Source organism: Notechis scutatus, chromosome 2, assembly GCF_049901735.1.
Source record: "Notechis scutatus isolate UNSWTSFEM ecotype Mainland chromosome 2, rNotScu1.2, whole genome shotgun sequence".
NCBI classification, from domain to species: domain Eukaryota; kingdom Metazoa; phylum Chordata; class Lepidosauria; order Squamata; family Elapidae; genus Notechis; species Notechis scutatus.
Genome location: NC_142010.1, coordinates 123417508 through 123433746, shown reverse-complemented (window position 1 = coordinate 123433746; position 16239 = coordinate 123417508). Strand labels below are relative to the sequence as shown.

General features: G+C 36.1%; 1 protein-coding gene across 5 annotated transcripts in view; it reads right to left on the bottom strand.

Moving 5' to 3' along the window:
• LOC113417418 (cholesterol transporter ABCA5-like) overlaps positions 1-16239 on the bottom strand; it is a 48024-nt gene that overhangs the window by 15410 nt on the left and 16375 nt on the right. For 4 of the 5 annotated variants that reach the window (XM_026675811.2, XM_087956057.1, XM_087956055.1 and 1 more), the window contains 15 exons: positions 15347-15515; positions 14439-14497; positions 14071-14181; positions 13564-13739; positions 12790-12909; positions 10204-10342; positions 10012-10102; positions 8382-8521; positions 5833-5952; positions 5248-5449; positions 3123-3295; positions 2554-2684; positions 2213-2350; positions 1794-1907; positions 344-514 (listed from right to left, as the gene is read on the bottom strand). In XM_026675811.2, the coding sequence (XP_026531596.2) occupies positions 344-514; positions 1794-1907; positions 2213-2350; positions 2554-2684; positions 3123-3295; positions 5248-5449; positions 5833-5952; positions 8382-8521; positions 10012-10102; positions 10204-10342; positions 12790-12909; positions 13564-13739; positions 14071-14181; positions 14439-14497; positions 15347-15515 (2054 nt within the window). The remainder of the gene's footprint in view (positions 1-343; positions 515-1793; positions 1908-2212; positions 2351-2553; positions 2685-3122; positions 3296-5247; positions 5450-5832; positions 5953-8381; positions 8522-10011; positions 10103-10203; positions 10343-12789; positions 12910-13563; positions 13740-14070; positions 14182-14438; positions 14498-15346; positions 15516-16239) is intronic. The other variant, XM_087956054.1, reaches the window with a different exon arrangement.

Below are 16239 nucleotides of genomic sequence, written 5' to 3'. Positions count from 1 at the left end.
AAACAGGATGTTTGATCATTTTGAGACCACTTTGTACTTGAAGCATATCCAGAATAATTGAAACAACCTGTTCTGAATATGAAACAATAGATTTTCATTTAATACAACTGTTTCAAGCTTAAGACAAGGTGTTTCATATTTAAAATTATTAGAATTCAAGAGATTCAGCATACCTCCTTGTTAAAGTGATACTTTACCAGGGATGGGCATTTTAAAAAAGGGAGGATCTAGGACTACAAAATAATACAAGACCTGAATAAGTGGAAATGAACTGAGAAAGTGGTAAGTGGAAATAAACTGAAGAAAAGCCAAAGAATAATTGTTTGAATGTAGGAAGACTTACTACAGCAAAGATCTTCATTGGGGAAAAAAAAATTTCATGATAAACACCAAATAAGATCCCCGTCATGACAAGAAGAATAGTGTAATATAAAGGTATGTCAACTAACGCTTGTCCACACCAATAAGCAGATGGATAAAGGCCAGACAACTTAAGCTGAGTATAAGCTTTAATCTGCAAAAAAAAACAAAAAACTGATTAAAACGAGTATTTGATACAACATATTGGAACAAATCTAACAACTGTAATCACAGCTCAGGGTTGGATGAAGAATGCAAGACAGAGAGAGAGAGAGAGAGAGAGAGAGAGAGAGAGAGAGAGAGAGAGAGAGAGAGAGAGAGAGAGAGAGAGAGGGAAAGGGAGAAGGAAACGATCCTGATGTAGGAGATAATAAACTTTTAGTGGGGTTCTTTTTGTTTGCTTTTAAACTCAGGAGTCAGATTAGCAAGGGCAGGAATAACTAAATACATGTATGTGCTAAAACCGCACAGTTAATTAATCCAATATATATTAACGTTTAATCAGTTTAGATATTTGCTGGTTCTCAGTTTTTAACATTTTTTTCAAGGTTACTCTGATCCTTTGCAATGTAGCACTTAATATGCCCAACTTTTGGTCTTATCTGAGTTGCATATCTCTGCTTTACCTGCTGATCTAGATTGACCTTTTTATTTATTTATTTGTGTGTGGGTGTGTATATATGTCTGAGTGTGTTAGATTGGCCTTTTTATTCAAGTTGGCCTCAGACATAGATGTATTCTACTTGGTATACTTTGTATTATAAATGTGTTGATTGATTGATTTAATCAATTTATATAGCCACCCTACTCAGAACACGACTCAAAGCAGCTAGCATCATCCGTAACTGATCAATTGGTACATTAAAATTTAAATATGAAAAACACAAAGGAGTAACATATAAATTCATAAGTACGGGGAAAAACTCATCCAGGCATCCTATTCTTATACTCAATGTCTGGGGAAAAATAACAGGCCTTTAACACTTTTAAAAGGCAGGCAGGGGTAGGCTAACCAAATCTCAAGAGTGAAGTTGTTCCAAAGAGTGGGAGGAGTAACAGAGGCAAGGAATGATTTTTAAAGTAATTTATGAATTCCAGTTTAAAATATATTCAAATTTGAAATAAATTCAAATATTTACCCAGCATCAGTTTATATATTGAATATAAATGTGGGCAGACAAATCATGCTTTAGACCATGGACCCAGGCTGCACAAACAGCAGGTGAGCGTGTGCGTAGCTTCACCTGCATGAGCGATGGGCGCTCTCACAGCTCCATTTGCCCAAGCGAGCACACTCGCTTGCCACTAGCACAAAACCATCCCCCCACCAGCCTGCCAAGCCAGAAAGGTTGGGGAGCACGGCTTTAGACTAATACATGGGGATTTTTTATTGCTTCATGTATTTTTTAAAAAATGATTTCATGTAAAGTTACCCTATGATTTTCTGCATTCTCCATAGTAAAATATGAAGGCAATCCAGTCATGGTAACACCTACTGTCAAACATTGAACAATCATCACCATTATGAAACTTCTATCAGTAATTTCCTGAAAGATAAAGATGTTAGTAATAGAAAATAGGTGAAAACTTAAATGACACGTAATTTACATTCAGATGTTTACCACTGGTTCAATATTTTTTTATTCCAGCTTGTCTGGAAATGAGAAACAAGAAGCACTAGAAGACCAGGGGAAATGGCAAATTGGCTGTGTGTCATCTTGTGACTCACAAATCGTACAAATAGACAATGCAAAAGAAATACAACTTGCTTTAAACATCTATTTCCACAGAAAGTCTGCATTTTCTATCATTTTATTTGGTTATATCAGCATTTGAGTTTTCATTTACTTACTTGAATGAAAGAGCTAATCCAGACATGGATGTTTTCAGTTACATTTAAGTTGTGTAGATACAAATTACTAATGATATTCATCATAAGAGGTAAAGAATGTAGCATGGTTCGGTTAAAAGCAGCTTTAAGGACATAAGTCTGCAAAAACAATAAAGATTTAACTTATTAGCTACAAATCCAAAGCAGCAACACATACCAGCTTTGCCCCAGTTGAAACAAAGTAAATCCAATCGGAATAGCTCATTGGATGGAATTACTGGTTTTTAGCAAAACTTATGTTCTAAATAAACTGTTAAAGACTATGTGTTACCAGCTGTTAAATATAAGTTATATGTTCTCACCTTGCTTACGTGAACTACATTTAATGCTGCATTGTGAGGAGAAACTGAAACATAATCACTGCCATTGAACATTTCTGTCAGTATATTCTGGCTCTGAAGTGGGTTTACGATCATGTCATCAATGTTTATACCTAGAAGGTAATGAATAAAGGAAGATAGTGATCATTAACAAGTCTGTGTCATTCCAATAATCTCTCTCTACAATCAAATGAACATAATGATTGCATTGTACTTCCCCATTCATGCTATGGGGAAAAAACAGTTCTTCATATATATTCTCTCTGAATATATGGAACTGCAGTTACAACAAGAAAGTCTATCGCTTCAACACAGCTCTTCTAGAGCCTTGGATGTCAGGAAAAAGAAAAACATTTGGCTGCAAAAAAATGCTAGCTCTAGTTTCAATAAATTGAAAAATTCAGGCTGAGACTAAGCATCTCAGTCATGTATAGAAAATATTCTTTTAGTTTGTTTCCAGTGTGTATAATATATTAAAATAGAATAATAATAGAAATGAAAAAGAGTAGAAGAAAAAAACTGAAAAAGTAGTGGTGCTTTTTATTACTTACTAGTGCAGTTTTGAATAAGAAGGCTGGTTTTGTATTTATGATGAGTCTCATTTGGTTTAAGAAAGTATAAATCTGGAGAGAGTTTGATAGGAGCCATAGTATTTTTCAGGTATTCTTTATATACATGAAACATAAAAATCTCAACACAAAGAAATACTAGGAACAGTGCTAACCTTTAAGAGAAAAAAAAGTTGAGTGAAATTACATTAAAGAATGACTGTCCTTTAGAGTAAAAGTGAACTAACATCAATCTGGAGTTGATTTTTTTCTCTATTGTTAAAACAATTCCACAATTTATTTATCTATATTAAATTTGCCAAGCACAAACATATACTAAACATGTCTGAATGCATCACTACTGAACAGTAAATAATTTGGATTTTGCACTTTTTCAGAAAAATAAATTTTAAATAATCTTAAATAATCTTACTTTCATCTGAGGTATTTCTGAAAATCATACAGAGAAGGAAAATTAAGTATGAACAACGGGAGACAAAAGAAATAAATGAAGGGTGCAATGGAGAATTTTTTCACTGGAATCAAAATTCATAGTGGGATAAAGGCAGAGAAAGAACAGTTTACAAGACAGGGAGAGTAAATAAAAGGAAAAGACATAAAAGTGTAATTACATCACCTTACAAAAGTTTCATTTTTAATTACAAAAATAAATGAGAGAAGTCCCTAATTTAATAAAAAATAAATTACGGAGGTCCGATATGCTTACAAATATGTCCTCTTGACAAGTTTTCTTACTAGTGAGAAAAACTTTCTAAATATGCAATATATGCACAAGGTCTTATAAAAGTTTTCTACTCCTACAATTTTAAAAGCTTTCTTATTTTAGAAAATTGCTTGAGATCTACAATACTTAGCATGAATCATAGCAGTACAATTTGTACAGACTAAACATTAGATATGAATGCTGGTCTACATGTATAGTCCAAAAATAATCTTTGATTAAAGATGGATTTTGATGGAATTTTATTGGTGTAAGATTTAAAAGATCTCCCTAACCTGTGTATTAGGTGACCCACTGGAAATAAGTTACAATGTGCCTCCAACCCATTACCGTATTCATTAAATTCACAAAAGAAACTGTCAAATGAAAGGCTTCAAGTACTATTTCAATTAAGCAAACATTATTTTATTTTTGTTGCAATAACGAAAATCTTACTCTCTAATCTAAGGCCTATTAGCAATTATTATGTGCAAACCTGACATAAAGGAATTTGCAGATAAAATAAATTGCCTAATGACCCAAAAATAAGGTCTGTTCTTATATAAATATCACAGTTGGAATGGAACGGAGTGGAGTGGAGTGGAATGGAATGGAATGGAATAGAATAGAATAGAATAGAATAGAATAGAATAGAATAGAATAGAATAGAATAGAATAGAATAGAATAGAATAACTTTATTGTCACTTTGAATGTACACTGATCGGCATACATTAAAATGAAAGTTCATTACAACATTACTGAATCTCTTATTTTTAAAAAAATCAGCTTGTGCCAGCTTGAAATCAAGACACACATAAAGATATTCAGACTGGGTTGATGGGAAAATCATCCCTGGTGATATGATTGGCTGAATGATATACTACATTGAAACTTGCTCACATTTTTTATGACACTTGAACATTTTTTCCATAAATGTTTCATTTCTTGAAGTACCTTTAAAATGGTTCAGTTTCCCCAAAACATATCTGCGTCTTGAACATAAATTACTTTCTGGCATATTTGCAGCTAAAATTTCTGACTGTTGTGAAAATTGGTGTCCATTTATATTCCTTTTTCTCCAGCTTCTGGGTACTTAAAATTCCAAAGTTAAGTAACCTTTGTTGCTTAGCTTATTAGCATAAAAAATGACTGCCTCAGGTTTGCCCACCTCCTGACCAACTCAGTTTTCCACTGATGTAAACCCTCAAGAGAGAAATTTCCTATATTTAAAACCACAAATTGTAATGTTCTTTTCAACAAGTTACATTTAATTCCACACGGGACATTTTTATAATTTTGGGAACTAGTATGATCAACCAATTAAGAACAAAGTTTCTTATTTATATTTTTCATATCAATTCAATACTTTCCAAAGTGTGGAGGAAGCTCAATGTGAAGATACTTACACTTCCGACATTGATTTAATGTCACGATTAAAACTATGAAAATGAACTTTTGCAATAACAAGGGCCTGCTTTCTCCAAAGAGACTTATTGCTTATCGCACAAGATTTTGTCCTAGATAGCATTAACAGGCTTTGCTCTAGTTCATTAACAGAATTCCTATCCATTTTGTCTTCAGCTTGCTCTAAATTAAAAACGCCAAAATCTAGGAAATAAAGGAAAAAGGAAAAAGAAAAAAACATTTTTAAACTTATCTTTTCCAACTAGCTCTATAACTCTTGGCATCACATTGTTAGCAACATTTCAAAATTAATTAAATTAAATATATCAGCACATGCTCAACTACATTTTTTTGAGAACATCACCACTATTTATGGGAGAAAAAAATACACACATCCACATACATATACTCTTAAGGCACAATTCTCAGAAATAAATACATTATTATTTTCTTGGAGTTTTAATCATCTTGTACAGTAAATGTTTAAAAGAATGTGTTTTTGTACAGAAATCTCCAAATTACAAATAATGCTAAGATGACATATGCTTTTAATAAATTCATCATGAAGTTATACAATTGATTCTTACCCTGTTGGTCAGTTTCTGCTTCAACTTCCAGTTTGAAAAACACATCTTCTAAAGTTGAGGTAGAAAGGCCATAAGAAATAACACCCAAATGGGAATGAGTATCTAAATCAGCAAAGAGTGCTAGAGGGAGTGGAAGAGGAAGAACAATTATTTCCCAAAAAAACTTTGGAGCAGCTTTCTTTATTCCTCTCTTCTCTCCTTTCTTCCTTTTCTCCCCCTCTCTCTTTCTTCATTCCTCTCTTCTCTCTTTTCCTTCCTTCCCCTTTCTTCCCTCCTTCCCCCCCTTTCTTTCTTCTTCCTCTCCTTCCTTCTTCCTTCCTTCCTCTCCCCCTCATCCTTCCTTCCTTTCTTCTTCTTTCTCCTCCCTCCCTCCTTCCCTCCCTCCCTTACTTCCATTTTCTTCCATATAAAAGTAACAAGAGTGCTTTTGAATACCTTTTCAGATTATTTATTGATTTGGAGTTGGGCTAATTCTGTAAGACTCTGAAGGTCTTACAGATAGTCCTCGATTTATAACCATTTGTTTAGTAAATGTTCCAAGTTACAACAGCACTGAAAAAAATGACTTATGACTGTTCTTCACACTACAACCGTTGCAATATCCCCATAGTCACTTGGTCAAAATTTAGACGCTTGGCAATTGGTTCATATTTATGATGGTTGCAGTGTCCCAGGATCATGTGATCACCTTTTATGATCTTCTGACAAGCAAAATCAATGGGAAGCCAGTTAATCATGCTGCTAACTTAATAATTGCTATGATTCCCTTAACAGCTGTGGCAAGAATGGTCATAAAATGGGGCAAAATTCACTTAACTGTCTTGCTTAGCAATGGAAATTTTGGGCTCAATTGTGGTCATAGGTCAAGGACTACCTATACTTCATTAAAAAAAAAGGGAATGCAACAATAGGAGAAAGGAATCATATGCATTCAGAAAATACAGTTCTTCAAGGAAAAAGTATCATGTAGAGCAGGGGAGTTAAACTCGTGGCCCACAGCCTGGATGCATCACATGCTGGCCACGTTCCCACCCGGTTCAGCAAAGGGGAAAAAAAGTCCCAATACGTCACGTGACGCCACTGTGATAACATGAGTTTGACACCCCTGATATAGGGGCTCAATATCCTTCTAAATCAAGGCTTGGGGAACAGCTACATTTTCAAAAACTTCTTGAATATCACCAAGAAATTCATCCTATGAATCTTGGGGACAAGGGGAATTGCTGTTCCAGAAGATTGGTGCTACAATTGAAAAGATGTTCCTGGATCCTGATAAGTAATGGTTGGGAGACATTCAGCCATTCAGGGAAGGGACCTTAAGCGTGGTATTAGCCTTGAGTCATTGTGCAGGTCCAGAACTGACCTCTCCCCACCTTAAGTTTCATAAAATGTTATCTATCTGTTCCCAGGCTGAGGCTGGTAGTCTGGGTATATTCCTTATTATAGACAGAATATAATAAATTAGTGAGGTTGAATCTTAAATGTTTAGGTCCAGTTACTTGTGCCTGACAGTAACATTGTTTAATCAAAGGGACCTAGAATGTGACTACTCTGCCTGGCTTTACAGGATGGGCAGAAACTATTGGAGATATATGAACTATGTCATGGAGGATTTTCTAAGTGGCAACTGTTACAATGAACTGTGAAGTGCACGTTATGAAACAGTGGTATCCATTGCTTCGTAATGTACCATGAGCATATGGCTGCATTCCGGGCCAGCTGCAACTTCTGAGTGGTCCTTAAAAGCATCATGCATGGTCCATTGCAACACTCGACTCTGAGGTGATTAAGGCTTGAGTGATTGTCTAGAATCTCCTAATCTAGGAATGGGCACAGCTGGTGCCTGAAATGAATCTCTTCAAAGACCTTCCTGTTCACAGCTGCCACCTGCTCTTTGAGCAAGAGCTGCAAGTTGAAGAAAACCACAGACTGTTCATCTTCTACCCCATCCAGGACTAATAATGAATTACTACCCCATCCAGGACTAATAACGTAAAATTCCTGGAGTCAGAAGAGACAAATCATCTTGCTGGAATTGATTCTGAGTCTGTTCCTCTCCATAAAGACCCACACAATCTCCAGACATTGGAAGCATTACTTGAGCAGTCCAGAGTTGAGATAGTGTACATAAACTGGGTATTTTGGTTGAAACTCAGAAGAATGGAGCACAATATGGAGAAAAAATAGCCAGTTGTTTACTTTAACTGGAATTTTTGGGCTCCAGGTATGCAAAGAAAGAACAAAAAACAATAAACAGAAAATCCCCAGGTTAAGAACGAGTTCTGTTCCTAAATCTAATGTTATTTGCCTTCTCCCCCCCCACCCCCAATCCTTAGCAACTTCTCATAGCCAAGGAATGTATGCAGCCCACTCACACAACTAATCGATCACAGCTTTCCCCTCACAACTGTACCAGCACTCTCCCAGACTGCTCCTGTTTCAAAACACTCAGCAGCTAGGGAAGTGCTTGCTGATATGGCCACTCCGGCCATTTCTTGCCTCAGATTTCAACTTCAAATTTTCAGTGGAGCAAAAGAGAAAAGCTGTACCTGAAAATCTGTCTGTATCTTTATATGGTAAAGCATAGACAAGTTGCTCTTCAGTCTCCTTTAACAGACTGGCTCCAGGGATATGCTGCCTGATCAAGAACGCTGTACCTTCTGTGTTACAATACTTGTCTATCTGCATACTAAAGATCAAACACAAAGCAGGAATAAAAGCATTGTTGCTACATTACGGATCTCACTATTTTTAAACATAACAAGCAAGATTATAATAGAGAATGTGTGCTAGGATCCTCCTTAGTAGTTCATAGAGTATATTTATAATCATGCTATCTAATTGCTTTAGTCTAGCAAAATTCTGTCTACAAATGAACAACAATAAAGAAAAATATTCAGAAGTAACCCCATGTGTTGTTCTTGGTTCTTGGGCCTGACAGATAGGATCTATAGTAAATGTGTTGAAGTTTCATGTGGGTGGCCCTTTTTCTGTGGAACATCATTTCACTGGAGGTACAGTTGACATGTATCTTGTTGCTTTCCCAAAAGATGTGGTTTTGTCAGCAGTCCTGGGCAGTGGTCGGATTCAATTTTTTTTACAACCGGTTCTGTGGTGGGTGTGGCTTGGTGGGCGTGGCAGAGGAAAGATACTGTAAAATCTCCATTCCCTCCCCACTGGGGGAAGGTTACTGCTAAATCCCATTCTCTCCCCACCCCACTAACCTGCTTCCCAGCTCCCTTCTCCTGTGCAGGGCAACAAAAGAAGACCCAGGAGATCAGCTGGGACTCGGGAGGCAGAGAATAGATGGGGGCGGGGCCAGTCAGAGGTGGTATTTGCCAGTTCTCCAAACTACCTGACTGTACCAGTTCTCCAGAACTGGTCAGAACCTGCTGAACACCATCTCTTATCCTGGGGACTCCAAATGGAAATGGAGATGACAAAGTGATTTGACTGGGTTGCTGTTGATATGGGGAGATGGGAGTTTTATATTCTGGATTTTTAAATGTTGTAAGACGCCCAGAGTAACTTATGAGTTTAATAAATAAATAAAGGTGTTGAAGCACTACAATTGGTGTGCTGGAGGTATATGGCCAGGATTGGTGAAAAATGTTCTTTTCTTCATTATAGCAAATCTGTTTGAAGGCTCCTAACAATTGATAGTTTTCCTCTACTGTTTCTATTTTAATGTTATTATAGTGTGCATTATTTTTTAACTACAAACATTCCATTATAGAACCAGTAAATAAATGTTAAGCTTCAAGAAGGCAGATATGTTATGATCTATTCATGTTTGATTACTTGAATATTTAATAAATTTATTCAGATAATTTTACTGTTATATGTGCAGCTCATACAATCTCAGCTACTTCATATTTGCAGATGAGAAAACAGCATTATAAGTTATGTAAAATAAAAAGCATTTACATTTTAATTATTTAAAATGTTAATAGCCTGCCCACTATTCATGGATCCTCAGGATGTATTACAAACTGCCTTTTTTTACTAAGTTTGCTAATCATTATTGCCCTCCCCAAAAACCAATAACTCTCTTCCTACATTTCAACCCTCTCTTTCATGAAATAAAATTATGATGGTTCAGAAACACTTTATAAAGCTTAGGTGCAAGTAATGTAGTTGGTAAAATCTATTTGAAATAGGCAATGAAGCTAATAATACCTCAAACGATAGCCAATTCCCCATTTTGTTTTAAGGAAGAGAGAGGAGCCAAGACATTTCAGCATTCCTCGAGAAATCACAGCTTTCCGATCTAAAAACAAGAGTACATGGAATCTTCAGTTATTCTTTTTTAGACAGTAACCATCAAAGGAATAACTGCTGTATTCATGGGGTGCATATCGCTCAACATGCCTGCAACGATGTCTGCTTCATCCATGAAATGGGTACTGAATACTGTCACAGAATTTGCTTTTCTGTTTTTCAAGAGGTTCCAAACAGTTTGCCGTGAGCATGGATCCATACCAGTTGTTGGCTCATCTAACAGCAATACCTAAATAAACACATACACACACGTATCATTAAGTAATCATTTTGAACACAGCATAAATAATCTTCATTAACTCTATTACTACTTTGTATCAAAACATATGTGATATGATCACAAAATTAAATGTGATAAGGATATAACCATTATAAGAAAGCAATGAGCAAAGTAAAAAAGAAATTTTATAAAATGGTAAGACCACATCTAGAGTACTGCATCCAATTTTGGTCACCACATTATAAAAAAGGTGTTGAGACTCTAGAAATGGTACAGAGAAGAACAACCAGGATGATTAGGGGACTGGAGGCTGAAACACATGAAGAACGGTTACAGGAACTGGACTTCGCTAGTCTAGTGAAGAGAAGGACCAGGGGAGACATGATAGCAGTCTTCCAATATTTGAGGGGCTGCCACATGGAGGAAGGGGTCAAGCTATTTTCTAAAGCGCCTGTAGGCCAGACAAGGAATAATGGAGGGAAACTGAACAAGAGGAGATTTAACCTGGAAATAAGGAAAAACTTTCTGACAGAGAACAATCAACCAATGGAACAGCTTGCCCTCGGAAGTTGTGGGAGCGTCATCACTTGAGACTTTCAAGAAGAGATTGGACTCCCATCTGTCAGAAATGGTGTAGGGTCTCCCGCTTGGGTGGGGGGTTGGACTAGATGACCTATAAGGTCCCTTCTAACTCTGATTATCTATTATCTGTTAAATTAATGTCACCCAAAGTTGAAACTCATAATTTGGAATTCACAATAGAAATCACACAGTACAGTAGTCCTTGATTTATGATCACAATTGAGTCCAAAATTTCTGTTGCTAAAAAAATAAAGTTGTTAGTTGAATTTTGCCCCATTTCATGACCTTTCAACATAACATTTGAACATTTTACAACCGTTAAGTGAATCACTTCCGTTGTTAAGTTAGTAGCATGGTTGTTAAGTGAATCTGACATCCTCACTGACTTTGTCAGAAGTTTGCAAACGATAATCACATAACCCTGGGACAATGCGATTGTCATAAATACATGCTAGTTGCCAAGTGTCCGAATTTTGATCATGTGACCACGGCACTGTTGCAATGGTTGTAAATCTGAAAAGCAGCCATAAGGCACTTTTTTCAGTGCTGTTCTACGGTCACTAAGCAAATGATTGTAAGTTGAAGACTATCTGTATCACTTTTACAGTTTAATCCAAAATAGCTTTATACCAGTTGTAGCAAAATATTTATACTGTGGGCATATCAACACCAGTGGTGGGATTCAATTTTTTTTACTACCGGTTCTGTGGGTGTGGCTTGGTGGGCATGGCAGGGGAAAGATACTGTAATCTACAGTTGGAGGTGGTATTTGCCGGTTCTCCGACCTACTCAAAATTTCCACTACCGGTTCTCCAGAAATAGTCAGAATCTGCTGAATCTGATCAACACCTAAGATTTACACTGATTCTGTCCTGTGGCTGTAGCAGCAAGTCACCTTTTCCAGACTGAGGTAACTACATAAATAAACAGCACAACATTTAAAATGTAATCTTCCTCAGGAAAACTACAATATTGCTATAATCACATTAGTTATCAAGCTAATCTGCCCAGTAGCACTGATAATCTTTTGATATGTTGCTGTTAAAAGACAGGCACCTGTCATCGTTCAATTATCAGAACTGACAAAGGTTACAAGCTAAACAATCACTGAAACAATGATCTGTTTTCACATTATAAATTATAATTGCTATGGGTCAGGGGTGGGATTCAAAAATTCTAGCAACCAGTTCGCTGCCTGGTTGCTGGGTGGGCATGGCTATGGTGGGAACTTCTGGGAGGGCTGTTTTTACTTTCCCAAGAGTCCGGAGGCTTCACCTGGGCCTTTGGGAGGGCGAAAACAACCTCCCCTGGGCTCTTGAGACCCACCAGAAGCCTGAAACAAGCTTGTTTCCAGACTTCCGGGAGGGCCATTTTTCACTTTCCCAGTGGTTCAGACGCCTCCCCCGAGCCTCTGGGAGGGCGAAAACAGCCTTCCCCAGGTTCTGGTGGCCCTCCGGAAGCCAGAAACAGGCCCATTTCTGGACTTCCGGAAGGCCCATTTTTTCCCCCTCCCAGAGCCTCCATGCGGACCCTGCACTTACCTGCATTGCATGGAGACTCCTGGGAGGGGTAGGGCCAGATGGTCAGATGAAAATTTAACATTCGGTTCGCCTGAACCGGTTCGAACCAGTAGAATACCACCCTTACTATGGCTGCTATGTACTTGACTCATTGTATCAAAATTATTTCATTTATTTTTACTGTAAGCCTCCCACAATCACATTCTGTATGTGAAATGAGCATTACATAAATTGATTAAATAAATAAATATGGTCAATGGAAATTATAATTTTGCAATGGAATCAATTTTACAAATACTTGTAAGATGAGATGAGATGCAAAAAACAAAAATGCTTCGTCCTTTTGATGTTTACCTTTGGATCTCCAAGAACTGCAAATCCGACTGACAGCTTCCTTTTCTGGCCTCCACTCAAGGTTTTTGCTTGGTTATCTTTAAAGAACTGCATATCCAAGTCTAATAAAACGTTCTGAACCTTACAAAATCCAGCAGAAAAGGGGTTATTATGTATATATTATGTATTATAATAATAAAATATTATGCATTATTATGTTTATTAATTATACAAGCTTGTATACCACTCAATTCAATCTAGATTCTAGGTAGTTTAAAACTGAAAACATTAAGAACACCCATAATAACTTCACACATTCTCACATCTAGCAATCAGCTGAACAGCGCAGTCAAGTATTATCCCTTCCATCAGAGATTGATTGGAAGAGATTTTGTGATGCAAAATTTATACACGTATATGTACACACATAAGCATAGATATAAAACTTGTTAAAAACAAGAACTGTTAGGAGCATTTGATTTGATAAAAGATATTTCCTTACTGTGTCCCTAGTTTATAAGTTTTCTTAAAATATGAAATGAAATTAATCATTTTAAACCTAAATTACACGCTTAATTCTATATTCTAATTTCCAATTGTCTTAGTATAAATTTTTTTTACTAATCCAGGTATATGTATGTTAACTTTTTAAAAACATACGTATTTTAATCGGCTTCAACTTGATGAATGGTATGATGATTTATAGTCTTGCTGGAAAGAAGAACATTCGGTAATTTTATTTTATTAAAATGATAATAGTGGGCATGGAATATAAGTGGTATTTAACTGACTCACCTCTTGTATTAAATCATTGGGAGGTATGCCTTTAACAGAGGCAATAATTGATAAATTCTCTTCCACGGTTAATACATCAAAAAATATATCTATCTGTTGGCAAACTCCCATTATCTTTCTTACATCTAGCATGTCATCTATTTCAGAAACTTGATATCCATATATTGATGCAAAGCCTAATTTATAAAAATAGTGAAGATAATAAATAATCATATGGCTAACAACAGATAGAATACAGTGAAATAGGTATAGCTATCATAATACATTAAAAAATAATAGAGAGAAAGAGTCATTTGCTATAATAGATTACTCAGGAAACCTATATGAAACTTTTATGAATTCATATTTGACACATTGTACACAATTTACACATGCATCAAAGGGGAATGGGACATTATATCTTAAGCATTTTACATATGTGTAGAACAACAAAGAGGATTTTAATGGGCAAGATTTAAAAAAGTGGGCATAAAAAAAGAAAAATAAAGACATTTTAACAATAGATACCGTCAGATGGTGGACACAATCCACAAAGAATATTCATCAAAGTTGTTTTGCCTGTTCCACTGTGTCCAAGCAATGCTGTGATCTGACCTTCATATATGTCAAAGGATAAATCTATTAAAAAAATAATTAGTGTTGGGATTATATATATATCAGTAAGCACTGCTACTAGCCCCATCATAAACATTTAGAATGACATGGAAAGAATATTTTAATGACTCTTAAGTTGCATGCATTAGCATATACTGAACATAATTAAAGTCCTTGAAGAATTAACAAATCCTGATTGTTAAGAGTTACTCGCTTATATCACTGTTAACAAAGTGCAAGAATTCCAATGTCACAGATTACTGAAAATTAAACACTCTTACTTTTCAAAGCCTCCACAACGTCATCATTTTTAACAAAAGATTTCTCAATATGGCTGATTCTGAAAAGAAGACAGTCAGATGCAATTTTTAAGAACAGATACACTTTTTAAGAAATCAGAGTACATTGTAGTTTTTACATGCATGATGTGTAGCTAGTTTGGGCCAGAAATAAAGACCACATGGAATAATGGAGGTTTCTCCCAGAGGACAAGGATATTTATTTCGAATGTGGCACTATTCAAACAATTATCCATCTTTTACAGAGCCCCCTGGGACTGACATGTACACAGAAGAGTTGCTGCTTGGAAATACCCATGCAATCAATATGGCCCAGTATTGGGCTAGAACTATATAAATTTATGCTTATTAAAGTTTTAATCTTTTAAAATTTAAATTAATAATTTTCTCCCTTCTAGTTCCTGCATTTCTGACACAAAATGAGATGAGATGAGACATGCATGGGAGTCTCTTTCTTGATCTGGTCTACCTTCACGGCTGACATACAAATGCTTTTTATGATGTTGTAGTAAAAGGGTATGGAAACCAATGCCAACCAACATCCAGTATGGATTGTTTTCCCTTGGGCTATATAAATCATGACAGCCCTATAAAGAACACACACAAAATAACATGACAGCCCTATAAAGAACACACACAAAATAATTTCACATGGCAGAGTAAAGAATATTTATATATGGAAATTATCATGTAATATTTAAATGGCAGATATTTATTTTCCATATTCCTGAACTTTAAAAAGAAAAACTGTATTCAACTAAAGTTGCTCTTCATTTGTGGTTGCATAAACAAATTACCCTGTTACTTTCCTCATACAAAATATATATTAATTGGCATCATGGTATTCAAATTTAATCAATTTAAATTTAATCAAACTTAATCTGTCATACCTGATAGCTTCTTTTCCCTTAAATTCAGAAGGTATAGGTTCAATGACCTGATTGAAATCTAGGTTTTCATTACCACAACTCTCATACAATTCTTCATAATTTCTTGTCTTTTTTATCCAAAATGAAGGCTTTAAAAAGAAGAAAAAACTCCGTCGCAATCCATATGCTCCTAGAAATAAAATACCCATAAATAAAAGGGTGAATGTTAAATATTTTGGAGTATTGGGGCAGTTCAAAAAGGTGGTTTTAAACTATGTGTACAACAATGAAAAGAATTGTTGGTCAAGATCTAATTTTCCCACTAGCTTGCACTATTTCATTTTTGAACACCACTCTTTTTTTTGGCAAATTTTTGGCCTCCACATCCCGTTTTCAGCCTCTGTGCGCACCATTTTCAGCCTGTTCCGATTCCCGCTGCCTGGAACGAGTCAAACATGGGGTGTGCAGAGGTCGAAAACAGGATGCGGAGGCCGAAAATGGGGCATGCAGAGGTGGCAATAGGCGATGGCAATCCCTGCAACCTAAAACAGCTGATCGTCGGGAGGCTGATCTAACCAACAATCAGCTGCTTGTGCTAATCAGGCTGTGCTGAAGCTGATCATACTGTTTGCTGCAAGGAGGCAAATTGTTAGGAGGCAGGGGGAGATTTTTTTTCTTGTTTTTCTCCCCAAAAGCTAGGTGTGTCTTACACTTCGGAGCGTCTTGTAGTCCAAAAAATATGGTAAGCTGTGCAAACTCAGCCAATTTTAGTTTAAACAACTCTTAAGATTTAATGTAGATTGGCTTAGCATAATTTTTAAATTAGCAATAGTACTTAGACTTATATGCTGCTTTACTGCATTATAGCCCTCTCTAAGCGGTTTACAGAGTCAGCCTAACAACAACAATCTGGG